The sequence below is a fragment of the Diceros bicornis genome, chromosome 22 (assembly GCF_020826845.1).
Source record: "Diceros bicornis minor isolate mBicDic1 chromosome 22, mDicBic1.mat.cur, whole genome shotgun sequence".
Lineage (NCBI taxonomy): Eukaryota > Metazoa > Chordata > Mammalia > Perissodactyla > Rhinocerotidae > Diceros > Diceros bicornis.
Window position 1 is genome coordinate 57,830,805 of NC_080761.1, and position 27,965 is coordinate 57,858,769.

Sequence of the window (27,965 nt, forward strand, 5' to 3'; positions counted from 1 at the left end):
ACTCACTGTAAATTCCATATGCCCGTCTCACCTAATGCTTTTGTTGACTTGGGCTGACCTAGGCCTGCAGTTCATCATGATGTGACATCAGACTATGAACAAACGGTTTATTATACTAGATTCAGCAAAGTCGCTCACATCATTGACAAGAGTGCAGTAGAACATAACTGTTGGTTGATACTTGTACGTTAGTAAGGGAGGCGTTACTGAACCTATGAGGATGGACGTTAGATCCTCACTCATGTTTCAAGGGCCTGGGCTACTTCTTGCTGAGTGGGAGACGGTTTCAGGGGCCGGAAGACTTTCCCTCCAGCGCCCGCACTGCTCAGAGCGCCCACAGAACGCTTACTGAGCCCCCACTGCAGGCCCGGCAGTCCTGAGCCGTCCACGCAGCCTGCTCCCCGGTGGCGCCAATCCCCTGGTGTAAACGCCGCACCGGAAGTGAGCCGTGTGAGGGCGTGAACCCACACTGCGGGACGTCTCCCCACGCGGACACACGGATGCGAACAGTCCGCGGCGTGGACAACGGGGAAGAGCAGGAACACCTGAGGGGTGGAGAGTACACGCACCCTTTACCTCCCCGTTCACACCACCCACCCCTACGACCACCCTTCCAGGCCCCACCCCCAGCCCGGACGGCCGTTGGGACCCCTCCTCCCGCGCTCGCGCATGCGCGTCTCCCGAGCGGAAGCCGCAACGGACGCCGGGAGCCGTTGGAGGAAGAGTGCGAGCCCCGCCCCCAGTCGGATTGCGCATGCGTGCAGGCGAGGGGCACGCCGGGGAATGATGCCAGGAGGTCCCCGGGAGAGGAGAGAATTGGGGTGTCAGGAGCGCTGGGGAGCTTGTGGGGCGTTTGTCCTCGCCGGTAGCCTCCGTGGCCGTCCTTCCTCGACCAGCGCGCGTGAACTGAGCGCTCACGATGCTAAAGTTGCAAACCTGTCATGCAGGCACTCAGATACGCCCTCGTGAAGGAGTCTGGGAGGCCTCTTCCTTAAGCACCACGTCCTCTAAGTGGGCGAGTGCTGGCATGCTCTTTGGAGTGTGTTTCCTCGGTTCTTGTGCATGCCTTTCTAAAGATAGTAGGTCCTGCTTCCCAGCAGGTCTGGAGGTTCCATTAAAGAACAATTCTGGCAAAGAATTTTACACCTGGGAAACACTCCAAGAGATGCTCTCCCCTCTGTTCCTAGAGTTTTTCCAAACGCATTTGCTGTACTAGAATATTTTTCCTAGTTTATTTATTTAATACGTAGAGGTTTTTCAATAAGTGTTGATTCACAGATGTTTCTCTTGCAAGGTTTTTGCTATAACTTTGATCAAGACTTGACGGTCTGGGCCAATTTTAGGTGACATTGCAGGTAGTATGGGAACAATTTTACTCTCCATCCCTGGTTTTTTGTAATATATTGCAGAATTTCACTTGGCCATAAAAAAATATATAATAGCAGAATCAACTTATTGACTTGAGTTTGTAATACTTTCCAAAGAAACTTCAAGCATCCGATCCTCTTTCTGGTCAATTGCAAGATCAGAGGATTTCTCACGCTACAGGATACCTGTTAAGACCCGTCACATCTAACACCACCAAGAGCCGCCAAGTGCTCAGAATGAAAACTCTGCAAGACACAAACATGGTATCTCAGCATTCCTCTAATGTTCCCTGACTGAGTGGAAGATCATCTGTCTTCCAAGGCCTGTGATCCATGTCCAGAGATGTCTTTCCTCAGCAGACAATGCCTGCCCTTGACCTTTCTGCAAGAATAGTCGAGATCATGGTCCAAAGTGAAACCAAGAGCAAAGAAGTTAAAATCTTCCCTAGAGCAAAAACTTTGAGATAAGCTTTGCTAACTGCAGCTGTGCATACTCAGCATAATCAACTGTTGTCTAAAACTAACCAGGTCCTTCTCTCCTTCCTTAGTAAATGAGTGAGCTGTCTTTCCCAGGAAGTCAAGGTCCAGACATCAAGATTCAGCCTCACAAGGCCAAAGGCAGGCTGAAGATGAAAACTAACCAGAAAAGTCCAGACAGTCAAGGAAAAAGAAATGCAATCTTTAAGGCCAAATGCAGGCTGATGGGAAGGTGCCAACCAGTAAGGCCACGTGCTCCCCCTCCCCTACCTAAAACCCCAGATAAAAACCCCTACTTTTTTCCCTTTGAAGAGGTGGATCTGAGTTTTAACTTCCATCTCCTCATCTGGCTGCCTTTCAATAATAAACCTCTTTCCTTGCCACAAGCCTGGCGTTCCAGTTATTGGCCCTCCTGTGCAGTGGGTAAACGAACCTGTGTTTGTGTTTAGTAACAAAAGGACTTTTAGCTACCCCCTTCTGTGGCTGGTCTTCCTAAATTACATTTGGACTAATTTAATTATATCTGATTCTGGGCTCTAGGATTTTGATGTAGTACAAAAATGATTGCAGAATTGGGACCAGATAATTTTTCCACAGTGCAATTTTTTATTGCTGGCCCTGAGAAGACTCTTTTAAATCCTATATAAAAGCCAAGAGTGAGAATCTTGTAAATAATTGGTTGACTGGCTGGACAAGGGGAGGAAGCAACAAGGAAGCTGCCTTTCTTGAGTGCCTGAGTAAAACATTTTGTCTCACCATCCATCTAGTATGAACTTATTGGTTGAAAATCATTTACAGTTTCCCATGATAAATGCTCAAGTCCTGAGAAACATCTCCAAGTTCTTTATTTTTTCATTCTCCAACAGGAGTTTTTTGAAATAAAGTTCACCATGACTTTGCCTGAATTACTCTCACCTCAGCTTCTCATCTTCTTTTGAGTCAATTTATCCTTGCAAGGAGCAAGAAACTTCTTAAGCACCAAAAAGAGTCTTTCAGTGAATGTTCACAGTGTGGAACAGTCCTTCTAAACCTCTCTTCTCTTCTCCAACACCCTACCACAGTAGGGAGTCTACTGCTGCTACAGCAAGGAGTGAACCTTGTCTCCCAAGAGATTTAGTTGCAATCCTCTGAAGTTTTCACCCCTCATCTCCCTTGATGAATTTCCTAACAATCCTCTCTTCTCACAACACAAAACATGAATACTCTTTCATTTCATTTTGATACTGAAAACTGACATTGATTCACAATATGAAAAAAAAAGAATCAAACGTATATTTTTAAGGGGTGCTACTGTGATTCCCATGCAGATGGGACCACAAGGAATGGTGAGTCTGCATTCCAAAGAGCAAGGGTATGTGAGGCAGACAGAAATTTGCCAGAAGATGAGCAGGGCTTCCAGGCTCAGATTGGTGATCTAGGACTTAGATGAAAGTGAGTGAATGGGGATTGGACATTGCTGGGTAGAATCCTGGCTTTGTCTCAAGGTACTCATTTCATGAGTAATGGATTTTTAACACCTACAAAAACAGGGTTCTAGGATGTGAAGTCCCTTTGACACAGGGAAGGAGAAGAAGATTTTCTGCCTTCCTGTCCCTTTCTTCTGTCCTTGCCCCCACTGAACCTCGACACTGAGTGCTCTATGATGGCTCTTCCACTTTCCACACAATCCAGAGAGCCTGCAAATTGTGTGTGTGAGTGTGTGTAATTGTGTTTTGTGGTGGAGCCAAGATGCACACTTGAGTCTCTTTACTCCAAGTTCTCCTTTTATAGTGGTGAGTAACTAATAATAGCTTAATATGTTACACTCTTTTGGTAGAACCATTCTTGGATGGGGCTTTCCTGCAAAGGGATTGTTAGTACAGCTGGTCCTGCTGGAGTCTGCAAAGCTTACAGCGCTGGACAGTAGCCAGGGACATAAGGACTGCTTTTAAAGAATGGTGTGCATACAGCAACCGAACACGCTGGATCTACCGAGACAATCCTAATCCAAACACTGGGTTCCATGTGGCCATAAGTATTCATGTGTTTATCAGACTATATTCTGCATTTTGTTCAGAAAGTGTAGCCTCTGTTGAAGTCAAGAACCAGGTAGGAAGCAGAGTGGATTGAGGGGCACAAAACTAGGTTGATGGATAAAGAATTGGAGTGAAGGGAACATCAAGTAAAACGTTTGTGCTGTGAATCTGAAAAATAATGTATAAATTGCCTAAAGAGGCACTCACCAATTGTGTTGCCACTGTATAATTTGAAAGGAACTTCTGGTTCTTGCCTACCTGCCAGAGCCCTTCATGGAATGCCTCCCTACCCCCACCCAGGCCCACCCCCCGCTGCCCCTCCCCCACTGCAGAATGTCTTGAGTCCTACATTCTACTCCTGTTTAGATTCAAACTTTTCTCTCCTTTACTTGAATCCTGAGCATCTGCTAGAGCAGATCACTCTCTGGGTCCGGAACTTGACTTTTCTCATTGTAGAGGTTGCCAGGCAGTGGCGATCAGTGCCCAGTTCTGCAGGATGGCTTCAGAAGAAGGTAAGCATGTAGGTTGGGTGCGTGTGTTTCAGAGTCCCTGCCACCCCTCAAATCCTTGGGATTCACATGTGACACTTCACTAGGGGCATGTAGGTTGACCTGAAGTAAAGGAGAGAGCACTGGACCCCTGAAGATATCTCCCCTGGGATGCTGGGAGTAGATGGAAACCTGAGGCAGCGCTGGGGAGGAGAGCTCCTTTGAGGAGAATCAAGACAGCTCAGGGGAAGTGCCCTGGGTGTGGAGAAAGGATGCCAGCAGGCACATTGATTCTTTCTAGAGAGAATACAAGCCAGTTCGACATGTGTGTGTGTAGGGAAAGGTGGAATTATGTCATGGCAGTGGCACAGGGGAGGTCACGGGGAAAGCCTAGCCCTGGGTCATGTTCCTCAGGCACCTGGAGCTTGCCCCACGATGTCTTTCTAAGGGCTTTGAACTGAGCATACTAGATCTATGGGGGTGTAGGGAGGGATGGTCTTAGCCAGAATATTGTTCAGTGGGGCTGTCTGTGGTCAAGTCTGCAATGACATGTCCTTTCCAAGAGCTAGGCTGGAAGTTACTCTAACTGCTGCAGCCCAGAGCTCCTCCACCCCTTCCAGCCTAGAGCTCCCTTCTCCTCAGTCCAGGTAGCTGTTGTCTTAGATTCGACAGGGGCAGGGCAGCCGGGTGGCTCCAACCAAGAGAGGCCTAGGGTTCCTGAGTTGTTCTGAGTTGTTCTCCCTTTCGTGGAAACTCAGTTCTGCAGATCTACTTCATCTTGTCCAGTGTCTGACGTGTACCCTCAGCCTTGCATTTTACCCTCGAGGTGAAGGTTTGCTCATATTCCACGTCACTACTTCATGGACAGAGAACAGATGTGGAGTGTGGTTGGTTTTCCCGTGGACCATTTCTGAAGACTGATTCCTTTTTAGAGGGGGGAAGGAGAGTAGCCCAGAAGCAGGAAGACAATCTTCTGTGTTATTATTAAATGTCCTAGGACACTTGTCCTGATCCCTTAGGTGCTCATGTGTGTACCTTGTTCTGCTGGGCTAGGCTCTGCATGAGTTCCTCATGAACACGGATGTGTTCCAGATGACTCTGTCCCACCTGGTGCATGCCTGCCTCTTAGTGCCTCTTCACTTTCTGTTGTCGGGAGCTGGAAGGGGAAAGACCACACACGGTCTGCACTCCTACAAGCAAACTAACATGACCGACAGCTCTGGAACTCTCTGGAACCTCCCCTGACAGCCCCACTGCCCTCCGTTTCCTGGCCCTTTTCTAATCCTCTGCAGCCATCACTGGCTAAGAAATGACAGAACCTCAGGGACAACCCACATGTTATGGAACCCTCTCCGGGGAACAGAGCTTCCCAAGTGTGGCAGCGACTCTGGCACTGGGGACAGGGGACAGAACCTGGCCATGTAAGGTGTTTGCTGTGGGGGGTTCTGAGCTGCACACGCATGCTGGGCTTATATCAGGGGTCCTAGGGTGCTTTCTTAAGGAGAGATCTTTTTCCAATGATTTGTTGTGTTAGGCCAGGAAGGAAAGAGAGGGATTTACACTGAGTATCAGGAAAGGGAAGACTGAGGAGGAGATGGGGCCCTAATGTGTTAGATGCCGGCTGTTCACAGAGGTGCTTTGGGGGCCTAGAACTTACCTTGGAGAAGGCCCACCTGCTAGTCAGCCTGCGGAGGGGCGTTTCCCACAGAGCAGGTGTCCACCCAGTTCAGTATCTTGGGATACAGCCTATGAGCAGGGCTGCAGGGTCAGGTGCCAGGGAAGTCCTCAGGGAGGCCCTGCAGTCAGCGCTTGCCAGGACTTCTCGGCAGACAGGGGTCAGGGACCTTGATGAACAGGGTGCAAGTTTTCCCGTGGCATAATTCTCAACTGGAGGTCAGAGCATGGAAATCACTCAAGGACATTTGCAAAGTGCACAGTTTCCCCCATTGACATGGCCTCACCTGTTGGGATTCGTCACTCTGATCCCCCAATGACTAAAGGGGGCCCGGAGCAGACTCGCTCCTGGTTCCTGATTCTCCACTCAGTTCACCACTTTCCTTTGTCTCAACAGCATCTCCAGCGCTGGGACCGGAAGTGACTGTGAACCCTGGTGCCTCCATGTCTCCTTTCTCGGCACTGCCCTTTCCTCCACCCACTCCTGGTCCCCCACACCGACTACCCTGGCGGCAGCACCCACCACCCCTCATGACCCCATCATTCCCTCCTGACAGCCCCCTGGTGCAGCTGGCTTTCCCCAGGACACCTTTGGTGGCTGCCAGTGGCCACAGCCCAGGTGGGACTGGGGCTTGCAACGTCATTGTCCAAGTCAGGTCAGAAGGAAGGCCAGAGGAGCCCCCCCAGACACAGAACTTTGTCCTTACCCAGGCCCCCCTCAACTGGAGTGCTGCAGGGGCCCTCTGTGGGAATGCTGCATACTCTGCACCGCTATTCTTGGCAGCCTCTATGGTGGAGACCACTATGCCCACCCCAGCTGTTGGGGCCACCCCTGCTGGCAAGGGAGGCTGGTCCCCAGGCCTTCCTCCTCAAGCTCCACCACCAGCTGCCCAGCTGGCCTCCATCCTCACTCCAGTGAACGCTGGGCCACAGCCCCATGGGGCTTCCAGGGAGGGCGGCCTGGCCACCACCCCATCCAAGGCCTCACTGGGTGACTCCTGTAACGCCAAGAGTGTTTATGAGAACTTCCGACGCTGGCAGCACTTCAAGTCCCTGGCCTGGAGGCACCTTCCTCAGAGTCCTGATACAGAAGCTCTTTCCTGCTTCCTCATGTGAGCACACTCCCCAGGACGAGCTCGTCTGGGGCTTTCACAGGGAGAGGGGCTTGGGAGGAACCATGGGTTAGTTATTCTAGGGGTACTGGAAGGAAAGTGTGAGGGTGGTGCCATGCTCTGAGAAGACTCATGCTTGGTAATGTGCGTCACACTTCCGGTTTATGACATCCTCTCAGGTGCCTTATCTCAACTGTCCCCCATCCCCTCCCAAGTCCAGCCAGCCCGTCTCTTCCATAATTACCATGATCACATTTTCAGAAGACGCAGTCAGAGAGGCTCCTCCTGGAGTAAGGAGAGGAGGCATGGTTTGGATGCCCGCTCTCCTGTGGTCCTGTCTCCTTTCAACACAGGACTTAGCGCAGGATGGCCAAGGATATTACATCAGAGGAGGCAGAAGATGTGCAGGCCCAGGAGAGAGCTTATGCAAGTCCCACCCTCGTTGTTCTGGGGAATTCCAGTTAGAACAGGAATTCTCAGGAGGGCAGAGGTGGAGCTCAGTAGTGGCGAGGGCGCGGGCTCCTTCCTGCTGGAGTTGTGAGCCTGGGGGGCACTTCCATCCCACTCTCAGGTCCCTCATAAAAAGGGGACAATTCTACTTAAATCAGAGGACCGTGGAGATTCCTGGGCTGATCTATGAAGTGTTAGCGGATCGCCTGGCACATGCTATGCCTCATTAATGACAGCGATTATCATTACGAAAGGCAACATTGAAAGGAAAAGAGCCCCAAAGCCACGATGCCCCGGCCACAGGGTGCGAGTGGAAGGTCAGCTTGAGGCAGGGCCGTGGGCTGGTGTGAGTGTGAGGCAGTGACACCAGGAGGAAGGTTTGTCTTTGCACTTCCAGACACCTGCCTGTCACCCTGCCGGCACTCGTCAAACTGGGTGGGACGTGTCCAGAGTGCGGGGGGGTCAGGGCGGGTGGAGGCCAGGCTGGAGACTGTGACTGACCGCTAGGGCTTACAGCCCAGTGCTTCGGTCCCTGGCCCGCCTGAAGCCCGCCATGACGCTAGAGGAGGGACTGTGGCGGGCCGTGCAGGAATGGCAGCGCAAGAGCAACTTTGACCGGATGATCTTCTACGAGATGGCGGGAAAGTGAGTCAGGGTCCTGGGGCCCGAGGGCTGCATGGGGGTGAGGGCTGGACCACAGGGCAGGTTCTGGCTGTGGAGATGCTCATCAGAGAGGATGCTGGAAGGAGGGGTGTCAGCCAGCACAGGATCCCTGAAGCCCAAAGACCCCTACTCCCCTCCAGAAGCTTCTCCCTCACCTTGGGAGTTTGGGTTCTTCTGTCCTACCTCCCCTGGGAGCTCCACCCTCCCTCCTCTTGACCTGCCCTTGCCTTGACATAAAGGTCTCCAGACGGGGTGGGGTAAATCTGCGAGCCCAGGGGGTCAAACCCAGCCATAGAGGCTGTGCAGGGGCATGTGTCCCCCCAGCCAGCCTGCTGCCTCCTCAGTGGCCAGGGCCATGGCCGCCCCCCCCAAGACACTTCCTCTCCCCAGTCTCTCAGTCAGCTGCTGCCTTTGCTCGGCCCCAGCCCAGGCCTCCTCCTCAGCGTGGCCTGTGCCTCCCTCACCCCCCAGGTTCATGGAGTTTGAGGTGGAGGAGGAGATGCAGATTCAGAAGCTGCAGTGGATGAAGGGGGTGCACGGTGTGCCTCCTCCAGCCCCACCGAGGCCTGATCCTCGGGGGCCCCCTGCCCCAGAGGTGGGCCCACAGCCAGGTACAGCACCTCATTCCCACAGGAGCCAATGGCCACCCAGGCCTAGGGAAGGCCCCTCTCCCATGTCAGTCCTTTTCCTTCAAGGGGGACATTGGGCTTTCAACCAGAACAGCCACCGGGAGCCTGGGGGCTCAGCCCCCTCGTCACGATGGGGTATTGACCCGGTCCGATTCGTAGTTTCTCTCCCATCTCCCTGTGAAGGGACCCAACTTTATGTTTGGGATCCTGAGAGGGACCGAAAGCTGGGATGTGGCTCAGGAGGACAGCACGAGGGCCACGTGTCTGCCTGGGAAGTGGGCTGGGTAGGGAGACCCCTGGAGAGTCGGAGGTTCCACCGTCCTCACATGCGACCCTCCTAGATGCCCCTCACACTCCTCCCTCCCACGCACACATGGCTCCAGGTGGTCCTGCCCCAGCCTGCACCCCCATTAATGTCCCGCAGACACTCCCTCACCAGTGCGCTGGGGGCTCGGGGGTGGAAGCTTGAGCCCCTCACACTCCTCCCCTCTTTCCCGCTCGGCCTCAGCCTGTGTGCCCAGGAAGGCCGGCCCCAGGGCCCAGCCTGCCCGCCCGCAGCCACACAGACCTCTGCGGCGCCTGGAGAGCAGGGCACCCAAGGAGATCCCCCCTGAGGCCGTGAGAGAGTACATGGACATCATGGAGGGGATGGTGGGGCCGGCCAGAGGACGGAAAGAGGACGGAAACGAGCCACAGCAGGAAGAGGGCGGGACCTACCCGGACCCCCGTCTCCTGAGCTACATTGACAAGCTGTGTTCCCAGGAAGACTTCATCACCAAGGTGGGCTGGCTCGGAGCTCTGGGGTCTAGAAGATTCTAGGGAGTGGCTCTCTCAGCACCTAGGATCTGGGTTCTGTCCAGTCCATTGGGATTAAGCTGTGTTCCTTGTTCCTGAGCTGTGTGTGTGCGCGCGTCTGTGTGTAGCCGGTGATCATGATGGTTTAAAACACCCGCCTTGTGGAGGGGGTGGGGTGGAGTTTTGCTTTCAAGCTCCTCCAGGTCCCCTTGGCTCACAGTCACTCCCCGCCCAGGACGCTCACAGCCTCTCGGTTCTGTTCCAGGTGGAGGCGGTCCTCCACCCCCGATTCCTGGCAGAATTGCTTTCCCCAGAACCACAGCTGGATCCCTTGGCCCTGGCTGAGGAGCTGGAGCAGGAGGAAGGACTCACTCCTGAGCAGGTGAGCCCGGGAGGGGAGGGCCCCCAGAGTGGGAGCAGTGACTGCCTGCCCTCCGCTGCCTGTGGGCCCAGCACTGGGAGGACTAGCTCTGGGGTGTGTGCTGTGCAGGAGGAGAGGAGGGGGAGGACAGGGAGCCTGGGCCGGGAGGGAAGGACTGAAGCTGGGAACCCGGTGCAGGAGGACAGCAGGAGGGCCACATGTCTGTCTCTGAGACCGAGTCACAGGGTCGCCACGTTCTCTCCTCTCCACCAATGCCGTTGTCCCACTGCCCGCTGCTCCTCCTCTCACACTGCCCACCCCCCTCCTCCCAGCTGGTACAGAAGCGACTCCTGGCCTTGGAGGAGGAGGGGAGTGTGCCGGCACCCCCGAGTCACAGCGCACCCTCACTGGACTCCAGTCCTGAGTCTGAGGCCGGCCAAGGTGCACATGACCACGGCCCCCAGCTGGGGGTCAGTGATGAAGCCCGCCCGCCAGAGACTGACTGTGACGACCCTCAAAGGCATGGCCAAGCAAACACCGACCTGTCCAGGCCTGAAGCCTTGGCTCTCTCTCCAGGACGTCAGGAGTCCCCTCCACTCTGGGCTGGACGGCCCTCCTCTCCCCACCAGGCTCCAAGGTGCACTCCCCCTAGACTGGGACCCAGGGATGCCTCCATTCTCGGGGAGGCCTCTCCTGCCAGGGAGAAGCACGGGCCGGCGGACGGGTCCAGCGAGGACGAGGATGACCTGCCCAGCCTGGCCTTCCTCCTGGCCTCTCAGCACAGCCTGCTGCCCTGGCGGCTCTCTCAGAGTCCTGCCCCTGCCTCAGGCCTTCTCTGCCCTGCAGGCCAGGGGGCCTGTGGAGCCCCCCAGGCCCTGTCCTCTCAGAGATTAGGCCTCAGCCCCGCTCTGCCTCCAGCAGCCAAGTCTTGGAAGCGCCCTGTACGTGGAGGCCCAGCCCCTGCTGAGAAGACACCCCTCCCAGGGGCCGACCTCGGGGTCTCTGGGAGGCCAGCCTTGGCTCTGGGGCTGGTTCGCCCCTCACAGCCACAAAAGAGAAGGTGCGCCCCGCCTGTCACGGGGAGGAGGAGGTAGCGGCACTGCAGCCAGTAGGAGCAGCAGGCCCCTCCAGGCCGGCCCCGGGCTCATCCCAGCGCTAGTCCTGGCAGCCCCACTATGTAGTGAGGGGCGGGACTGCCAGGCGGGTGGGAGCAGCACCTGGGGCCTTGTGCGTAAACCGTGAATAAAGAGAGCTCTGTTAGGAGATGCTCTCTGAGGGCACCGTCTCCACACTCGCGTCTGCGCTGCTCCACAGAGAGGCGCCCTCAGAGGAAGGAGGATGTGGGAGGTCTCAGGAGCCACAGGTGGCCAACCACAGCTTCCCTCCAGACCCACACGGACTCCTTCAGACGGCTCCTGGATCTCACAACTCCCACAAATCCCCAGGGACCCCTGTCGTCACCCCTACTCCAAGGCCCCTTGGAGGGGCCTCCTGGGGCATCCCATCACCATCTGTGTCCCTGAAACATGTAAGGAAGGGGGTTGCTTTTGTGCCTGTCAGCCCTCTGGACCCCCAACTAGATTTCTAGAATGGAGCCTGGAGACGGCCCTTGTCTTTAGGGGGCTTCTCTCTGCTCCCCTGAAGTGGCCAGACAACGGGGCTGTGACATCCCCAGCTAATCCAGGGCTTCCTGTGTGGGTGGCCTGAGTCAAGAGGAAAAGGCCTGGCCTCAGGGGGCACGGCTCCCCGTCTCTCTGCCTCATTGTGGGAGGGGCATCCCCTGGCCTAGTGGGATCACTGAAACGTGGACGGTGGGGGAGAAGCTGCCTCTTAACCCTAGTGAGGACGGAACAAGGGGGAGGGGCTGAGAGGAGGCTCCTGGGGCGTCTGGCAAGGTGTGCATGCGGCAGATATCAGTGGCCCAGGGGGTATCAAGTCCCTCTGTGGGATTTCTGTGCAGGAGCATCTTGTCCAACTGAGAAAGGAGGCCTCATCTTGCTGTGGCCGGGGGATTGGCCTCAGGGGCCCTGGGGTCTTCAAGGGCACTCCACTACTGGCCCTTCCTTTCCCAGCCATGGCCGGATTCTTGTGTGAACAGATGCCGACACAGATTTGTATTCGCACGTAAACAGTTCCTGCTGACAATGACCACATTTCCCAAGCACGGCACGCCCAGCAGGGGTGGGGGGGGTGGGGGGGAGTGCAAGGGGTCTGCAGCCCCAGGGCTGGGTGGGAGCTGGGATCCAGCCTGAGGAGGGCAGAGGCCTCAGTCGCCCTTCTGCAGGCACCAGCACAGAGCAGGGGACCTGACCCCCCTGGACAGAGTGAGATGAGCAAACAGTGAGGGACAGGAGCTGAGCAGGGGAGGAGACCCTGTTGTCTCTCAGAACCGCCCTGTCCCCCACCCAGTGTGCTGAAGCCCCTCATGAAGCACGCTGGCCCCCTCTCCAGCCCCTTCCTCCTGGCCCTACTCAGCGGCTCTGATCCTGCGTGGACACGCCCTGGCCTCACCCCCATCCCACCCCGGCCAACGCCGCTTCTCCAGGTCCTAAGTCCAATTCCTTGCCCAGGACCCAGGTGGGGTCGGGATGGCCCCTGCACCGTGGCCCCTGCACTGCCCAGCATGCAAAGCTGTGGCCGCAGGGCGGTAGCCCAGCAACAGGATGGGGCTAAAGCTGTCCAGTCCCACAGGTGGCCTGGCCCTCTGTTAGTCCCCCAATAAAGAGCTTAGGTGGTGAATGGGCTCATGTCAGGGCCCTCTTCCCACCTCCCATGAAATCCGCAGGTCAGCCCCCAGGTCCTCCTCCACCGCCTCCCTTTCCTCTGTCCAGGTGGGCAGCACTAAAGTGCTCTCAGCCCTCTTTGGCCCTTTGTGAAGAAGAGGATTCATCTTGGCCACCCTTCCCCCACCTGCTGCCCTTCCCTGTTCAGCGGGGCCTCTGCCCAGAGGAACGGGGCTCAGAGGTCATGCCAGGCTCAGACAGCGTGCTGTGAGGCTGGTCCAGAAGCCATGGCCTCTCACAGGTGGGCATCTTCAATGTGTGCCCCACCCTCTATGTCCCTGCCTGGGGCAGCGCACACCGGGCACTGGGTGCAAATGTGGGGAGTGACGATTTGCACGTTCATCATGGAAAATACAAGGGTCAGTCCAACGGGAAGAAAAAATGAAGAAGTGTCTCAAATTTAATTGTAGCCCAACCTTCTTTATTACAGAAAGACACAGTAGACGTGCAACTTTGCGAGTACAGTGTACAGGGCAGGGCTCAGGGAGGAGTCACTAGTGACTGAAGAGAAATCTGTGGAAAGAACACGGTCACCCACAAACACCAGGGAAATCATGACACTCACACAGCAGACACTCCCTGTGTGCTCGGTGCTCTCCAGTGCTTTACCCCCTCAGCTCACAGGGCTTATAGAGAGCCCACGAGGAAGTCATGTTTCACCCATCTTTCTACGAGGAAAGTGGGCTTAGGGAAGTCAGAGGACCAAGGGCAGATCACACATGAGAAACCGGGGTAGCCCGGTCAGCACCTCACGGGTTTCGCTCCAGAGCCCTCCTCATTCACCACTAGGAATAAATCCCCTGGAAGACACTGTGGCATCCTGGGGAAACGCCACTGGGAGAGGAGCAAGGCCTGTCACCATGGATGAAAATGTGCCTTCAGACAGTGCCCAGGTGGTCGGGCTCCCTCTGGCCGCCCTTTCGTAGCTGCACTTTGTTCTTAATTCAGAGCTGCGGGGTGTCCTGTGGTTTCTGTGCGCTGGGCAGGATGGCGAGAGCACCCTAGTTCCGGGGGTCTTGGCCAGGCTGCCCCCATCCTCGCCAAGAGGCCAACAAATGGCAAGACCTGCCCGTGTCTGCTCGTCCGTCAATCATCGGCACTCACTGGGAGTAGGTCTCACAGGAGACTCAGGCAGAGGAAGATGGTGTTGAGGTGTAGGGGGGCTGGTATTAGGACAGACAGTGGGACATGCTGAGGCCATTCCCACAACCTCATAACCTCTCTGTGCTGGAGATTCCAGGAATGAAAGAGCTTGCAAAGTCCCCACTTGTGGGCTCCCAGGACTTGACAGGACTCTCACCCCAGGCAGACTGACAAGAGTCACTACTGCCTAGCACATCTCCTGGGAGCCTTGGGAGACTTGATGAGCTGTCTTCCTGAATTCTGAGGCCTGACTGATGTGGGATGCCTTCGGTACAAACCTGGCCGTTGGTGCTCGTTTAGGTAAACTATGTTGTGATTTAGCTGCACTCCCCGGGGGTCCATCTCCCGTCCTCGTCAGTCTGTGGAGGACAAACTCCACCTCTCATCCTGTGGTCCTTCCTTGGAACATCCCTTGTCTTGGTTCATTCCAAAGATCATGTTTCAGGGACTGGTGTTGTGTGAACCTGTGTCGTGTGTGGGGATTAATAGATGTTCTCTGACAGCAAACACAAATGACATAGGAACCCACAAGGTGATTGATTATAGGTTGTAAGGCTCCTAATTTATATAAGGAGAGAAGTTAGTCACTGTTAACTGCTCCACATGTCACAATCTTTCAGCATGAACCTGACCAAATGCTGGTTCTTTCATGCTCCCTCACATGTAGGGAAGGAGCTCAACGGCACCAACCACATGAACCAAGGTGTGCCACTGGGGCCATCGTGGGGTCACCAGACCAGCTGGGGGATTCAGACCACACCCCATGTGACGTTTTTACTCCTCCTTCCATGAATGGGGGCTTCTGAATGAGCCAACAAGGGTCTTTAGATCACAAGACAGCCTGCATTCACACTCACTGCTTTACACTCTTTTTTAAAGAAAATGGATAGTTTTATTAGGAATGCTTCAACTCGAGAGAAGAATGCAGCAGAAACCGATAGAGTCTACACGGAGACCTAGGCAATGCGAACGTTCTGCCATATTTGCTGCAACCCATTTTTTAAATAAAAACTTTATTAAGACATTCACATAACATAAAACTCACCCATTTAACGTGTACAATTTTATGGTTTTTAGTCCATGCACATAATTTGCCACAATAAATTTTAGAACAATTTCATCTCCTCAAAAAGTAACCCCATACCTTTAGCTATCACCCCCCTGTCTCCCAACCATGCCCCAGCCCTAAGCCACCACTACTCCTCTTCCTGTCTCTACAGATTTCCACGTTCTGGACTTTCATAGCAATGGAATTATGTCTGTCTTCTTTCACTTAAAATAACGTTTCCAAGGTCCATCCATGTTTTCACACATATCAGTACTTCAAAACTTTTATTGCCGAATAATATTCCATCGTGTGGATAGACAACAATTTGTTAAACCCATTCATTAGTTGATGGACATTGGGTTGGTCCCACTTAGTGTATTATAAATAATTCTGCAATGAATTTGTGTGCACAAGTTTTGTGGGGATGCACATTTTCATTTCTCAAGGCTGTACACCTGAGAGGGGGGTGGCTGGGTTATATGGAAACTCCGTGTTTAGCCTTTTCAGGAACTACCAGACTGTTTCCCAAGCGGCTGCACCATTTTCTATATTTCCACTAGCAGTATATGAGGGTTCCCATTTCTCTCCATATTCTAGCCAACACTTGTTATCATCTGTCTTTTTGATAATAGCCATCCTGGTGGTTCTGAAACGGCGTCTCACTATGGTTCTGGATTGCATTTCCTCGATGTTGAGCATCTTTTCATACGCTTATTGGCCATTTGTATATCTTCTTTGGAGCAATGTGTATTCATCCTTTGTCCATTTTTAATTGGTTTATTTGTCTTTTATTATTGAGTTGTCAGTGTTTCTCACATACTCTAGATAGAAGTCTCTTTTCAGAGATATTATTTGCAAAAATATTCTCCCATTCTGTGGGTTGTCCATTAATTACTTTCTTGAGAGTGTTCTTTGAAGCAAAAAAGTATTTAATTTTGATGAAGTCCAATTTATCTATTTTTTCTTCTGTTGCTTTTGCTTTTGGTGTCATATCTAAAAATCTGTTGACTAATCCTATGTCATGATGATTTATGCCCTGTGTTTTCTTCCCTTTTTTTTTTTTTTTTACCATTTTAAGTGTACAGTTGAGTGGTGTTAAGTATATTCATATTGCTGTGCAGCAGAGCGCTAGAAATTTTCACCTTTCAACTCTGAAACACTATATACATTAAACACTAATTTTCCCTCCCTCTTCCCCAGACCTTGATGACCCCTTTCTATTTTCTGTTTCTATGATTTTGAATACTTTAGATACTTCACATGAGTGGACTCATACAGTATTTGCCCTTTTGTGACTGGCTTATTTTACTTCGCCTAATGCACTAGAGGTCACATTGCATGTGACACAATTTCTGTCCTTTTTAAGGCTGTATAATATTCCATCATATGTATAAACTACATTTTCTTTATCCATTCATCCATGGATGGACTTTTGTGTTTCTTCTACCTCATGGCTATTGTGAATAATGCTGCAATGAATATGGGTGTGCAAATATCTCTTCAAGATCCTGCTTTGAATTATTTTGGATACATATCCAGAAGTGGGATTGCTGGATCACATTGTAGCTATATTTTTAATTTTTTAGGAAATTTTATATTGTTTTCCATAAGGGCTGCACATTTTACACTCCCACCAACAATGGGAAAGATAGCCGCTATCAAGAACTTGGTGTATATCCATCTTATAAAAGTGGTTATGCTTTTAGCACAGCTGTAGATAATCAAAATTATACATAGCGATCATTTTTTTGCTTATATATGGTGTCATTGCACATATCATATCGCCTTTGGCTTCTTATTTCAACATTCTGACTTCAAGTAATAAAAATTCATATATTAGATGTTCTTTAATTTTTGAATTATCTATAATTTTGTCTTGTATGGATATATTAAAAATAATTTCTCAGTTCTCTTGCTGGTGAACTTTTATAAATTATAATGTTACAGGGTAATCAGTCCTAGATGAAAAGTTCTTCCTTTCAGAGCTTTGAAAAATTATTCCATCTAATCTGGCTTTTGTTATTGCTATTGAAAATTATGCCATCATTTTAATAACCCTTTCATTGTGGATGATCGATGTTTACTTGCTAATTGTTTTTAAGATTGTCTTCTGGGCTCTACAGTTTCATGAGGTGTGAGTAGTTTTGGGTTAAAAAAAATTTTAGACTCCATGTGAGCTCTTTTGCTTCATTAACTGATAATACACATTCTTCATCAACTCTAGAACATCGTATTATCTTTTCAAATGTTGCTTCTTCTCATCCTTTCTTGTCTCTACTTCTAGAACCTCAGGTATGTGAAAATTAGATCATACTATATATTTTCCATGTCTTCATCAGCTTGGGTTGCTATAACACAATACCACAGATTGGGCGGCTTACACAATAGGCATTTATTTCTCACAGTTCTGGAGGCCAAAAGTCCAAGATCAAGCTGCCAGATTTAGTTCCTGGTGAGAGCTCTCTTCCTGGCTTACAGATGGCTGTCTTCTTGCTGTGTCCTCACACGGTGGAGAGAAAGAGAGATCTCTCTTGTGTCTCTTTTTATAAGTACACTAATCACATCACGAGAGCCCCACCCCCATGATCTAATTACCTCCAAAGGCCCTATCCCCAGATACCATCATATTGGGGGTTAGGGCTTCAACATGTGAATTTTGGGGAGACACAAGTCCATAGCATTCTGCCCCTAGTACCCCAAAATTCATGTCCTTGTTGCATGCAAAATACATTCATTGTATCCCAATAGCCTCAAAACTCATTCCAGCATCAACTCTAAAGTCTAAGGTCCAAAGTCTCATCTAAATATCATCTAAATCAGATGTGGGTGAGAATCAATGTACTGTTCACCCTGAGGCAAAATCCCTCTACAGCCGTGAGTCTGTGAAACCAAACAAGTTATGCATTTCCAAAATACAATGATGGGATAGGCATAGGATAGACATTCCCAATCCAAAAGGAGGAAATATGAAAGAAGGTTGGGGTGACAGGTCCCAAGCAAGTCCCAAACCCAGCAAATTCCATCAGATCTTATGGTATGAGAATAATCCTCTTTGGTTCAATGCTCTGTCTTCTGGGCCCATTAGGGCTGCAGTCTTGCCCCCAGGACCCACTGAGGTGGTGGTCTTGCCTCTGTGGTTCTGTTGGGTGGGGGTCATACCCCCAATGTTCCATGTGGCTGTCATCGGGCCTGTTGAAACCAAGGCAATGGCCTTCCCTTTGAAACCGAGGAGGTAGCCCTGATGATCTCTGAATCAGCTTCAGGGTCGTTCTTCCCTTTTCTTGAAGGGAAGCAACATTCACAGCCAAATACCTCTATTCTCCCATTTTGTAGAATCCAAGAATTTTGACAGCATTCCTTCATTCTGTCCCACTTTCTCTGTCCCTTTTAGTTCAAATTGGCAATGTCTCTGCTGGTTTAATCCCATATCTCTTCCTGTCCTCTGCTGAGATGACTGATTAAGTTCCTGAGTCACATCCATGATCTGTTTTTCAAATGGTTGCTCAGCTACACTCTTCATGTTCTCTTCAGAACAAGCTTTGTCATTTTTTGAAATATGGACTGGTTGAGAATTTTCCAAATCTCCAAGTTCTGATTCCTTTCTGCTTAACAATTCTGTCTTCAATTCGTCTCTCTCCTGTTGTGTTTTACCATAACCAGTCATGAGGAACCAAGCTGCTCCTTCAACATTTTGCTTAGAAATCTCCTCAGTAAATATCCAATCTCATCACTCACAGCCTCTACCTTCCACAAAACACTAGAACACAATTCAGCCAGGTTCTTTGTCACTTTATAACAAGAGTCACCTTTCCTCCAGTTTCCAATAGCATGTTCCTCATTTCCATCTGCAACCTCACCAGAATAGCCTTTACCATTCATATTTCTATCAACATTCTGTTTATGATTATTTGTGTATTCTCTAAGAAGATGGAGGATCTCTCTCCATCTCTCTTCTTTTCTGTCTGAGCCGTCACCAGAATCCCCTTTAAGAGTCTCTTCATGGAAATCTTGGTTTTTCTTAGCATGCACCTCAAAACTTTTTCAGCCTTTACCCATTATCCAGTTCCAACGCTACTTCCACATGTGTACGTATTTGCTACAGCAGCACACCAGTTCTTGGTACTAAAATCTGTCTTAGTCAGCTTGGGCTGCTATAAAATACCATAGACTGGGTGGCTTAAACAACAGACATTTATTTCTCATGGTTATAGAGGCTGCAAGGTTCAAAATCAAGGTGCCAGTAGACTCTATGTTCATAAATTTCTCTTTCATATTTTTTGTGCTACATTATAGCTAATTTTTCACATCTATCATCTTCCATGTCATTGATTTCCTCTTTACCAGTATCTGATCTACTCTTTTTCCCATTCACTTTGATACACAGATGTGTTGTGCTTGTATGTTCAATTTCATCATGTATTATTAAAATATGCAATTTCAATGGCCAAGATTTAATAACATAAATAATGTTTGCAGTTTCATCCAGAACATTCATGACTGAAACTGGAACTGTTAAATGCAGGTGTATGACAGAGAATACAAGCCCTCCTAGGACAGTTTGGTGCCACTCCTTGATTCGGGTTAAGGTGCCAGGAGTTCCGCCACCATTGCTGTGGTACCATCAGCGCATATGTCAGCACAACTGTTCCAGGATAAATCATGAGATTCAAAAAAGTTAATCAACAATTTGAACATTTCAGCACCATTTTGTTTGTGATCAAGTATGAAGATTTTCAATGATTATCTGGTGCCAATACCAGAAAAATGCAGAGAAAACAGCAAATCCAGCCATTTTTTGTTGATCCATTGACTTACGAGATAAGGTGCATTCTGTAGATAAGTTATCAGCTCAGTTCTCACATTTTACCTTTAACTGTGTAGCTGGAAAGTGGCGGTGCTACAACTTCTTTCACTCATTTCACCCCGTGCTCACTCTGCACTGTCAACTGTAGGGGGCTCTGTTAGTCTCTCCAACAGGTGCAACACGGTAACGCACCCTGTATGGCGATTACAGGTTTCTCTTTTCTAGTTTGAAAAGCTGTAAGAAACAATTTTTTGCCCTTTAAAGGGCTCATATGTCTACATTTAAAATACTCAATTCCTCTCTCTTTAAACGTGAGACAATTGGACTTAAAGTTGTGCTGCAAGTTAGCCAGCACCATAATCCCTGTTCAGAACAGATCTGTGGCATAGGACACAATGAGGCGAATTGTTGACACCTACAAAGCCCAGGGGGCCCCTGAGTCCTGTCTCAAGAGGGAGTCGTGGTAAGGTGTTTCCAATGGCCTATGGCATCTGTGCTCCTGGATACAGGTGAGGGCTTTCAGGTGAGTGTAGTGGGGAGTCTCGTGGACTCTTGGTCTTGGCTAAAGAGACAGCACAGTCAGGTTTATGTTTCCACATTTGCCTCCTTTCATGCAGCATACCTCCCAGTTTCCTTTAGCCTGATCAGAGGGAGGGAGGACATGTCAGTGGCTGGGCAGGTGGTTCTCCAAGAGGAGGTGTCAGAGAGGGTCCTGCAGGTGAGACCCCCAGGCCCTGTCTTGGCAATGTGCACTGAGCAGTCCAGAGGAATCAAGTTCTTAACCAGAAGTCCACAAACCCCTTGGCAATCTGTGCAAAACTTGGGACCTGGGGATGGGCTCAGAAATTTCAGTAAAGGTTTGGGGTGACCTACCCCCAGCTGTTTAAGAGCTGGTTTAGATGGCGTGAGGCCCCGAGAGCCTTTGATCACATTCTCTACGGCTGTCCTGTGTATGGCCCTCCCAGCAGCAGGCCTTCTCCGATGTGACCTCAGGACTAGCCCTGCTCCACCCCGAGGCTCCTGCACCGTGAAACACGAGGGGGTGCCCAGGTCGGCTGGTAACTCAGGCTGATCGTCAGTGGTTGGTTCCTCGGCTGCCTGACTCTGAGTACGGATCATCCGTTCACCACGTGCTGTTGCGTTTCCCAGAATCAGTGGGCTCATGATCTAGACATAAGCGCAGAGTCTGGGGCCCACTGTGCCCTGAGAGGCTGTGTCCTGTCACTTGGCCCAGGGAGCACCTCTCCAACTGACCACACTTGTTACACGGGGCCTCCTGTCCTCGGGACCTCTCATTTTGTTCTGTGAGGCAGGTGGTTGTGACGGCCAGTGCTGTGGGGTCTGGTGATCCCAGAGCAAACACTGGAGCCTGACTGACCCCACGGAGTGGATGAGGACCGGGCTCAGGCGACAGGTCCCTCCTTCAGGCGCCAGCTTCCCTGGGTTTCTGCCTCTGCCTTGATGACCCCTGGGCCCTGCTCTCAGGAGCCCTGCTTTCTGTTGTAGTTGCCTCACGGGGCGGTGGGAGGGGTGTGATGGGCTTCGCCCTGCTGACCTGACCCTCGGGTAGGTGGCCACAGTCTGGCATGGCCCACAGTGGGGAAATCCAACGAGCAGGGGTCAGTTTGCTGGGCTTAGAACCCCAGAAGGATAGGAGGATGGTGGGGGCCTAAGGGACAGGTGCCCCGGACCCAGGACAGGTGACCTCCCCCAGGAGAGGCTGTCCATGGCCCCCTTTGGCCCTTGACCCCCACAGAGGTGCTGACAGGCACTTCCTGCAGGCCACGGGCTCTGTGCACAGGGTCACCTGCGGCTCCTCCTACCAGCCCATGAGAAACGGGGCTGAGGAGCCTGGCTCTCCCTGAGATGAGCTGGTCATCCCACATTGGGGGGCTCTTCTCGGACAGGGGTCCCACAGCTGACCTACACCTGACATGGATTCTTCCCTGGGCTTCACCCCTGTAGTCAACCTCCATTCCTATCTCCTGTCTGGCAGCCCTGCCTTCTCCCTCAAACATGGGAGAGGCTCTCGGGCCTGGGTAGAAGATGGCCTTTTGCTGAGCTCAGTGGTGTGAACCTCACCAGCCCACTGACATCAACCCCCAGGGGGCTTTGAGAGAGCAAGACCAAGGATTTTAAAATGACCAGGATTAATGTTAAGGAACGTGGACTGTAAGGTGAGGAATTCCACTAGTGTTCTCCACTCCATAAAAAGAATGAAATAGAAATTGCAGAATGGAAAGTTGCAAAGAACAACCTCAAGAAATAACAGTTTAAGGAGATGCTGCATTCATGGAATCAGGGAAAGGACCACCATCCTCCAGGTGTGCGGTGGAGGTGCCTCATCCCGGGGCGACACGGCATCGGCTCGTCTAAGAACGAGGCAGGCGCTGGGCTCTTTTTGTACGTAAGATTCCCCAAGGTGAAGCCTGGCCAGTGGCGCCAGGGAAAGGCCATGGTGGTGCAGGCGGTGACCACCCATCTCCACCGCTCTCAGACTTGAGGAAAGAGACTTGACCGACATTAAGACTTTGGGCCCCCTGGGCTGGGTTCTTCCTACGAATGCCATATTTCTCCGAGAACAGGGCAAGGAGTCACCATTTTCCAAATCACAGACTGCATATCTTAACAGTCTGTGTTAACAGAACACTTTTCCGAATGTTCAGCTAAACTGGCTTTGTTTGAAGGGAATCGTTAGGCATGGGTAGGGAGCCATGCATTCCCTGGAGGATTCAGGCCCTCTGGCTTGCCGGTGACCCTCTTGTCAGACAGGGGCAATTCTGCCAGGAGCTCATCAGGAAGCTGGGCAGTGTTCCGCGGACAGCAGGGATACAAAGGGACAGAAAGGGGCCGGGGGCAGAGGACAGCCCTCACTGAGAGCAAAGAGCAGTCGCCGCTGTCTGCTACCTCTACTGCCCATACAGACACGGACGGCACGAGCTTCCTCTTCCACAGGAGCTGTTGATGGCGCACTTACCATCTGAGAGTCCTCAAGCACTGACTTCTTACCACTCAGCAGCACGATGGAGAAATCGAGGATGGTGAACATGTCCATGGAAGGTCTTGTCTTAGGGCAAACTTGCTTATTCTGCAATATGAGCTTCTTAGTTCATTGGGGTTAGGATGTCCTTTTATGAAACGATGTTGACAGTGTTTGAAAAATGAAAGATTGGCAACCTCATGAGAAACTGTGCTTTTTTCTGGGTGGGGGAGCAAGGAGGAGTGATGAAAATGTTGACTGTGGAAGTGGCGAGAGGGCAGGGTTAACTTGTCCAAGACTGCTTCCCCTCAGGCTGCCTCCTTCGAGGCTTCACTGCCCACAGCCAGGGCGTACGGCTGTCAAAGCTGGCGAGTGCTGCCCGGAGACCCGGCCATGGTCCTCCTGAGCATTGCAGCTGCGACCACAAGCTTGAATCAGCCCCTGACCAGCAGGGAAGAAGCTGGTGCTCCCCTCCCCTCAGCACTCACTCCCTAGAGAGGGCTGGGCCCGGGTCCTGCGCATCACAGCACCAGTTCTAGACCCTGCCCACACAGGCCTGGGCTTCTCTGATCACGCAATACAAAGCACCAGAGCTCAAGGTTTGGGCCCCTCTCCTGGACCCTGGATCCCTATTGGATCCCTGTGTGCTGGCCCAGAAAGCAAAGTGCAGTGGAGACCCACATACTTCCCACTCTTCCTGTCCCTGTGAACTCTTCCTGATAAACCTGTCTCCAGCAGCCTGGGCTTCATACATTCAGGGCATTCCCTTATGCTTCCCCTACAAGTGCAAAAGACTGAGAACTACTATATAAAATTAATATTTGAAAAGTTCACTTCAAAGCTATTTGAAGAACCCATATAAAGTAACTAAACACACATAATTGCATTGTACTCTGTTGTGTCTAATGTATAAGCTTTAAATTATACAAAGATGAGAATGAGGAAAAGAAAGTCTCCAGGCATTTGGAAATTAAGACACTCCTAAATAATTCATGGCTAAAGAGGAATCTCAAGAACAAAAATACATAGAACTGAGTGAAAATGAAAATACAACATATAAAATGTGGTAGGATCCAGAAAAAGCATTGCTAAGACGGAATGAATGGCCCTAAATGCTTATGTTAGAAAAGAAGGAAGTTCTCAAATCAATGATCTAAGCTTCCACATAAGGAAACTAGAAAAAAGAGCAAAGTAAAGCCAACACATGCAGAAGGCAGGAAATCAATACACTATGCTCAAGTGGAGTTTATTGTAGGAACACAAGCCTGGTTCAATATTCAAAAATCATCAGTGTAATCCACCATGTCAATAGCCTAAAGAGGGAAGCCACACAGTCACATCAATTAACCAGAAAAAGCATTTAACAAAATTCCACATGCATTCATGTTAGAAATTCTCAGAAAACTAGGACTAGAAGGGCACTACCTCAACCTAAAAGAACATCTACAAAAAACCTACCACTAACATCATACTTAATGGTGAAAGAATGAATATTTTCCTCGTAAATTCAAAAACAAGGTCAGAATGTCTCTCTCATCTCTCCTTTTCAACTGAGTACTCTAGGTACGAGCCATGCAGTATGGCGAGAAAAAGAAATAAAGACATACAGATTAGAGGGGAAGAAATATTACTGTCCATTCTCACGGATGACATGACTGTCTACATAGAAAATCCCAAGAAAGCTACAAGAAAATACCTAATAAATGACAATTGCTTTATCAAAGTCTCAGGATACAAGATCAACACAGAAATATTAATCATATTTCCAAATACTAACAATGAACAACTGGAAATCAAAACTCAAAACACAATGCCGTACACAATGGTTCCAAAAACAGAAATATTTGGTTATAAATATTTTTTTAAATAGGGGATCTGTATGATAAAACCAATAAAACTCTGATGAAAGGAACCAAACAAGACCTAACTAAATGGAGAGACACAGCACATTCACGGATTGGAAGACTCAACATAGTAAAATGTCAACTTCCAACAGAATTTCTTTTTTGCCGATATGGACAAGCTTATCCCAAAATGCATAAAAGAAAGGTAAAAAGTAGAAGAATTAGAATAGCTAAAAGTTTTTGAGAAAGCAGAATAAAATTGGGGGATATTAAGACAACATAAAGCTGTAGTATAAGCCAGTGTGGTATTGGTGGAGGGATAGATATGTAGTTCAATGAACAGGAGAGAGAATACAGAAACAGACACACACAAGTACAGCAAACTGGTTTTCTACAAAAGTGCAAAAGCAGTATAATGGAAAAGGGATAGTGATTTTAAAAAATACTAAAATTGACTCAAAATGGATCATAGTGAAACTTTTACAAGATAAGCCAGGAGAAAATCTTTGGGTCCTAGGGCTTGGTGAGGAGTTCTTAGAATGACAGCAAAAGCACCATCCATAAAAGAAAAAAGAGAGAATTGGACTTCATCAAATTAAAAATTTTCCCATATGAAATATCCTGTTGAGTATGAAAAGAGCTACAGGTTTGGAGAAACTATTTGCAAACCACATATCGACAAAGTCTCATATCTAGAGTATATAATGAATTGTCCAAACTCAACAGTAAAAACTGGAACAATTCAGTTAGAAAATGGGCAAAAGATATGAAGAGACGCTTCACCAAAGAGGACATGTTTGGCAAATAAGCCACAAAAAGATGTTCAACATCACTAGCCATTAGTGAAATTTAGGTTACGAACACAATGAGAATCATCACATGCCAGTCAGAAGAGCTAAAATAAAAATTAATGACACCATCAAATGCCAGTGAGGATGCCAAGACACTGGATTTCTCATAGTATTGCTAGTGGGATTGTAAAGTGATACAGCCACTCTGGAAAATAGTTTGGGCGTTTCTTAAAAAACCTAAATATACACTTACCATATGACCCAGCAATTGCATTCCTGTCTAGTTATCCAAGAAAAATGAAGACTTATGTCTACACAAATATCTGTACATGATTGATTATAGCAGCTTTATTTGTAATAGCCAAAAACTGGAAACAACCAAAATTCCTCCTAATAGATGAATGGTAAAACAAACAGTGGTACATCCATACCAGGAATACTACTCAACAATAAAAAGAACAATCTATTTGTATAGCAATGACTTGGATGGATCGCAAAAGTATTATGCTGAGTGAAAAAAGTCAATCTCAAAAGGTCACATACTTTATGATTCAATTTATATAATATTCTCAAAATGACAAAATTGTGGAGTTTGAGAACAGATTAGTGGTTGCCAGAGATTAGGATGGTGTCGGGAAGGAGTTGGGTATGACTGTGAAGGGGCAGCATGAAGATCTTTGTGGTGACGGAATCTATCTTGACTGCAGTGGTGGTTACTCGGATCTTCACATGTGATGAAATGACACAGAACTCCACACACACACTGTACTGATGTCAGCTTCCTGGTTTTGATATTGTCCTATAATCAGGACAATATCAAAGACGTAACTGAAGTGGGAACCTGGGTGAAGGATGCAGAGGCTCTCTCTATGCTATCTTTGCAACTTCTTGTGAATCTATAATTATTTCAAAATTTAAAAATTAGACAAATCAAAAAACAAAAGGGACAACAGTGAGTGGACTCCTCCACACACTTCTAAAGAAGTGATAGACCTCAACTAATTTTTTCTTAATGCTTCTGAAATGTTTCTTGGCTCATTGAGGCTTAAGGTACAACCACTCCTGTCTTAGTGAGTTGGGTTTAATGCAGTGCCAATTGGAAATTGGGGTGTCTTTATATTTAAAGTGTGTTTCTTGTAGACAACATACAGTTGTGTCTTGTTTCTTTTATCCACTCTGACAATCCCTGTCTTTTAGTTGGTGCACTTAGACCATTGACGTTTACAGTGATTATTGATGTAGGTGGATTAATATCTACCATATTTGTTACTGTTTTCTATTTGTTGCCCCCGTTCCTTGTTTCTTTTTTGTCTTCCACAAAGAAGGCATAAAAATGCCGTCTCTGATTTTAATTGAGCATTTATATGATCCCATTTTTTCTCCTCTCTTAATATTTCAAGTATACTTCCTTTTTACATTTTCAGTGGATGCCCTTGAGTTTGCATTATACATTCACAACTAATCCAAGTCCACTTTCAAATAACAGTAAACTGCTTTACAGGTAGTGTGAGTACCTTATAACAGAGTACTCCCAACTCTTCCCTCCTGTTCCTTACAAGATTTCTGTCATTTATTTCACTTATTCATAAGCTAGTCACTGAACACATTGTTATTATTATTATTTTGAACAAATTGCTATTTGTTAGATCAATTAAGAATAAGAAAAATAAAAGTTTTTATTTTACCTTCACTTATTCCTTCTCTAACATTCTTTCTTTCTTTATGTTGATCAGAGTTTCTGAACAATACCATTTTCCTTCTCTCTACAACTCCTTTCAATATCTCTTGCAGTCTACTGGCAACAAATCCCTCAAATTTTGTTTGCTTGAGAAAGTCTTTATTTCTCCTTCACTGTTGAAGGATAATTTTCCTGGATACGGAATTCTAGGTTGGTGGCTTTTTTATTTCAACATTTTAAATATTTCACTCCACTCTCTTCTTGCTTGCATAGTTGCTGAAGAGAAATCCAATGTAATTGTTAGCTTTGCTCCTCTACAGGGAAGGTGTTTTTTTTCCTCTGGCTTCTTTCAAGATTTTCTCTTTGATTTTCTGCAGTATGAATATGACATGCCCGGGTGTAGATTTTTTGATGTTTATCCTGCTTGGTGTTCTCTGAGCTCTCTGAATCTGTGATTGGTGGCTGCCATTAGTTCTGGAAAATTCTCAGTAATTATTGCTTCTATTATTTCTTCTGTTCCTTTATCTTTTTCTTCTCCTTCTGGTATCCCCATTACTCATAAGTTACATCTTTTACAATCATCCCACAATTCTTGAATATTTCGTTTTGTCATTTTCATTCTTTTTTTTCTTTGCATTTCACTTTTGGATCTTTCTATTGACACATCATCAGGCTCACAACTTTTCTTGGTTGTGTCCAGGCTATTGATGAGTCCATCAGAGGCATTCTTTATTCTGGTTACAGTGCATTTTATTTCTAGCATCTACTTTTGAATTTTTCTTAGATTTTCCATCTTTCTGCTTACATTACTCATCTGTTCTTGCATGCTGTTCACTTTTTCCATTAGAGTCCTTAGTATGTTA

The 27,965-nt window shown here is 48.9% G+C and overlaps 1 protein-coding gene across 1 annotated transcript; it reads left to right on the top strand.

Annotated features, from left to right (window-relative positions):
- The first annotated feature begins 4,355 nt into the window (after positions 1–4,355).
- NUTM2F (NUT family member 2F) lies at positions 4,356–11,129 on the top strand. Its single transcript, XM_058565358.1, has 7 exons — positions 4,356–4,371; positions 6,419–7,133; positions 8,100–8,228; positions 8,718–8,857; positions 9,375–9,655; positions 9,936–10,052; positions 10,364–11,129. Exons 1-7 carry the CDS (start codon positions 4,356–4,358, stop codon positions 11,123–11,125), a joined length of 2,160 nt encoding a protein of 719 aa, XP_058421341.1. The 3' UTR covers positions 11,126–11,129.
- The last annotated feature ends 16,836 nt before the right edge of the window (positions 11,130–27,965 follow it).

What these genes read in the sequence shown, in the direction of transcription:
- NUTM2F (XM_058565358.1), top strand. An exon ending in AGAGGTGGGCCCACAGCCAG is followed by an intron (nt 8,858 to 9,374) that starts GTACAGCACCTC and finishes CTCTTTCCCGCT; the next exon opens with CGGCCTCAGCCTGTGTGCCC. An exon ending in AAGGACTCACTCCTGAGCAG is followed by an intron (nt 10,053 to 10,363) that starts GTGAGCCCGGGA and finishes CCCTCCTCCCAG; the next exon opens with CTGGTACAGAAGCGACTCCT.